The 2,802-nt window shown below is 33.0% G+C and overlaps 1 protein-coding gene across 1 annotated transcript; it reads left to right on the top strand.

Annotated features, from left to right (window-relative positions):
- Positions 1-311: 311 nt before the first annotated feature.
- On the top strand, positions 312-2,273 carry LOC148703595 (hAT family dimerization domain-containing protein). Its single transcript, XM_089923550.1, has 3 exons — positions 312-1,013; positions 1,221-1,380; positions 1,603-2,273. The coding sequence occupies exons 1-3, from the start codon at positions 312-314 to the stop codon at positions 2,265-2,267; spliced, it is 1,527 nt and encodes a 508-aa protein (XP_089779676.1). The 3' UTR covers positions 2,268-2,273.
- The last annotated feature ends 529 nt before the right edge of the window (positions 2,274-2,802 follow it).

Here is a 2,802-nt window from a genome sequence, read left to right as displayed (position 1 = left end):
TAGATGGAGATAGGATAAACAAGGATAGTATAGAATTTAATGAAACTAGTTCTATTTCTATAAATATATATGATCCTGGTCAATGAAAAAATATTGATACAAAGTTGAAAGATCTATTAGTGGAAAGAGGTCCAATTAGAGATTATGATCTTTATTTTCCTAGAGATGAAAATAATAGACACTTTTCTACTATACATTACATTCGTAAGTTACCTAATGGTGAAAAATATGATAGAAGATGGTTAGTGTATTCGCAGGATTTGGATAGGGTATATTGTTTTTGTTGTAAATTATTTGATTCAAAGCCTAGCATGAGTCAATTAGTCAATGAAGGAAGTAGGGATTGGAAAAATCTAGGTATTAAGCTTAAAAGTCATGAAACAACTAATGAACATATCATTAGCATGAATAGGTGGATTGATTTAGAAGTGAGATTGCTAAAAAATAAGACAATTAATAAAAGTCTCCAAGAACAAATAAACCAAGAAAAAGATCATTGGAAAAAAGTTCTATTAAGAATTATTGCTGTCGTAAAAAATATTGCAAAAAATAATTTAGCATTTCGAGGAAAGAATGAAAAGATCTATCAAAACAATAACGGAAATTTTCTAAGTTTTATTGAAACGATTGCAGAATTTGATCCAATAATGCAAGAACATGTTCGACGCATTCAACATGGTGAAATTCACAATCATTATTTAGGTCATAATATTCAAAATGAATTGATTCAAATATTAGCATCTGAAATTAAAGCTATAATAATTAAAAAGATTAAAGAAGCAAAATACTTTTCTGTAATACTTGATTGCACTCCTGATGCAAGCCATCAGGAACAAATGACCCTAGTTCTAAGATGTGTAGATACTTCAACAAGTCCAGTAAAAGTAGAAGAATATTTTTTAGAATTTTTAGAAGTAGATGATACCTCTGGAAAGGGCCTTTTTAATGAACTTATAAATATAATAGAAAAACATAAACTTGAGATTAATGATATAAGAGGACAAGGGTATGACAACGGATCTAATATGAAAGAAAAACATCAAGGTGTACAAAGAAGATTATTAGATATAAATCCTAGAGCATTTTACACACCATGTGGATGTCATAACTTGAATTTAGTATTATGTGATACTGCTAACTCGTGTCCTAAGGCTATATCTTTTTTTGGAGTGATACAACGAATTTATACCTTATTTTCTTCTTCTACAAAACGATAGAAAATTTTACAAGATAATGTATCTACATTAACTCTTAAACCTTTGTCACAGACACGTTGGGAAAGTCGTATTGAAAGTGTCAAAGCAATTAAACATCAAGCTCCTAAAATAAGAGATGCCTTAGTTCAATTAGCAGAAACTAGTGAAGATCCTAAAATAAAGAGTGAAGCCATATGCTTAGCTACATATGAGATTGAAAATTTTGAATTCTTATTAGGCATGAATATTTGGTACGATATATTGTTTGCTGTTAACTCAGTTAGTAAGAACTTACAATCTGAAGACATGCATATTGATGTTGCTATAGATCAATTAAAAGGTCTTCTTTCTTATTTGAAAAGTTATAGAGAAAATGGATTTTTGAATGCTTTGAATTCATCTAAAGAAATTGCAAATGAAATGGAAATAGAACCTACATTTCGTAAAAAACGTGTGATCCGTAGAAAAAAACAATTTGACGAAAATACTGATGATGAGACAACAAGATCAGCTGATGAATCTTTTAGAATTGATTACTTTTTATATATAGTAGATCAAGCTATTTCTTCAATTCAAAATAGGTTTGAACAATTCACCATATATGAAGATGTTTTTGGTTTTTTGTTTAATTTTAGAAAGTTAAAATCTTTGAATGAAGAAAATTTGAAAAGGTGTTGTTTTAATCTTGAAAACTTTTTAAAGCACGGTGAATATTCTGATATTGATGGTCTTGATCTGTTTTCGGAGTTAAACGTTTTAAAAGAAGTTTTACAAATAGAAACTAGTACCCCTATTGATACTTTAAGTTTTATTAAAAAAATAGATTCTTTTCCAAATGCATGCATTGCTTACAGGATATTGTTAACAATACCTGTAACAGTTGCTTCTGCGGAAAGAAGTTTTTCAAAATTAAAGTTGATAAAATCTTATTTGCGGTCAACTATGTCACAAGAAAGATTAAATGGATTAGCTATATTATCGATTGAAAATAGTATTTTAATGAATCTTGAGTACAAAAGTTTGATTAGCAATTTTGCATCTCAAAAAGCTAGACGGATTATTTTTAAATAAATTTTTAAAGTATTTTACACTTATTAAAAAATTATTATTATTATTATTATTATTTTTAAAAAAGGCCTCTCTTAGTAAGTTCGCCTAAGGCCTCCAAATGTATTGGGCCGCCCCTGCTCACACCCTTCCCACCATCAGACAAGAGCCGTCCTCGGCTCTGATACCAAATGTCACGCCTCCGCCTCCATGGGGCACGTGCAGCATTCAGTACCCACGTGGGGACCACATGAGGGGGGAACACGGAGCTCCCCTGCCAGATATTGTCCGGCTCCAGGGCCCGCATGCGCGCCACACGTACCGCTCAGATCCCTCTCCGGTTTTGTTTTCCACCCAAAATACGTCTGCAGGATTTGAAGAAACCCGCCTCATATGCCCAGGCTTTGGAACGAGTTTTTCCGATGTGGGGCTATTGGGCCTCACACCCTTCTCACCATCGGACAAGAGTAGTCCTCAGCTCTGATACCAAATGTCACGCTCTCGCCTCCCGGGGCACGTGCGGGCCTTGGAACCGGACAATATTTGGCAGGGGAGCCCC

Source organism: Phoenix dactylifera, chromosome 5 (genome assembly GCF_051530095.1).
Source record: "Phoenix dactylifera cultivar Ajwa chromosome 5, Ajwa_hap1_PhDact_Kaust_v1.1, whole genome shotgun sequence".
NCBI lineage: Eukaryota > Viridiplantae > Streptophyta > Magnoliopsida > Arecales > Arecaceae > Phoenix > Phoenix dactylifera.
Note: the sequence above shows the minus strand (reverse complement) of the source record. Positions and strands in the feature narration are given on the sequence as shown.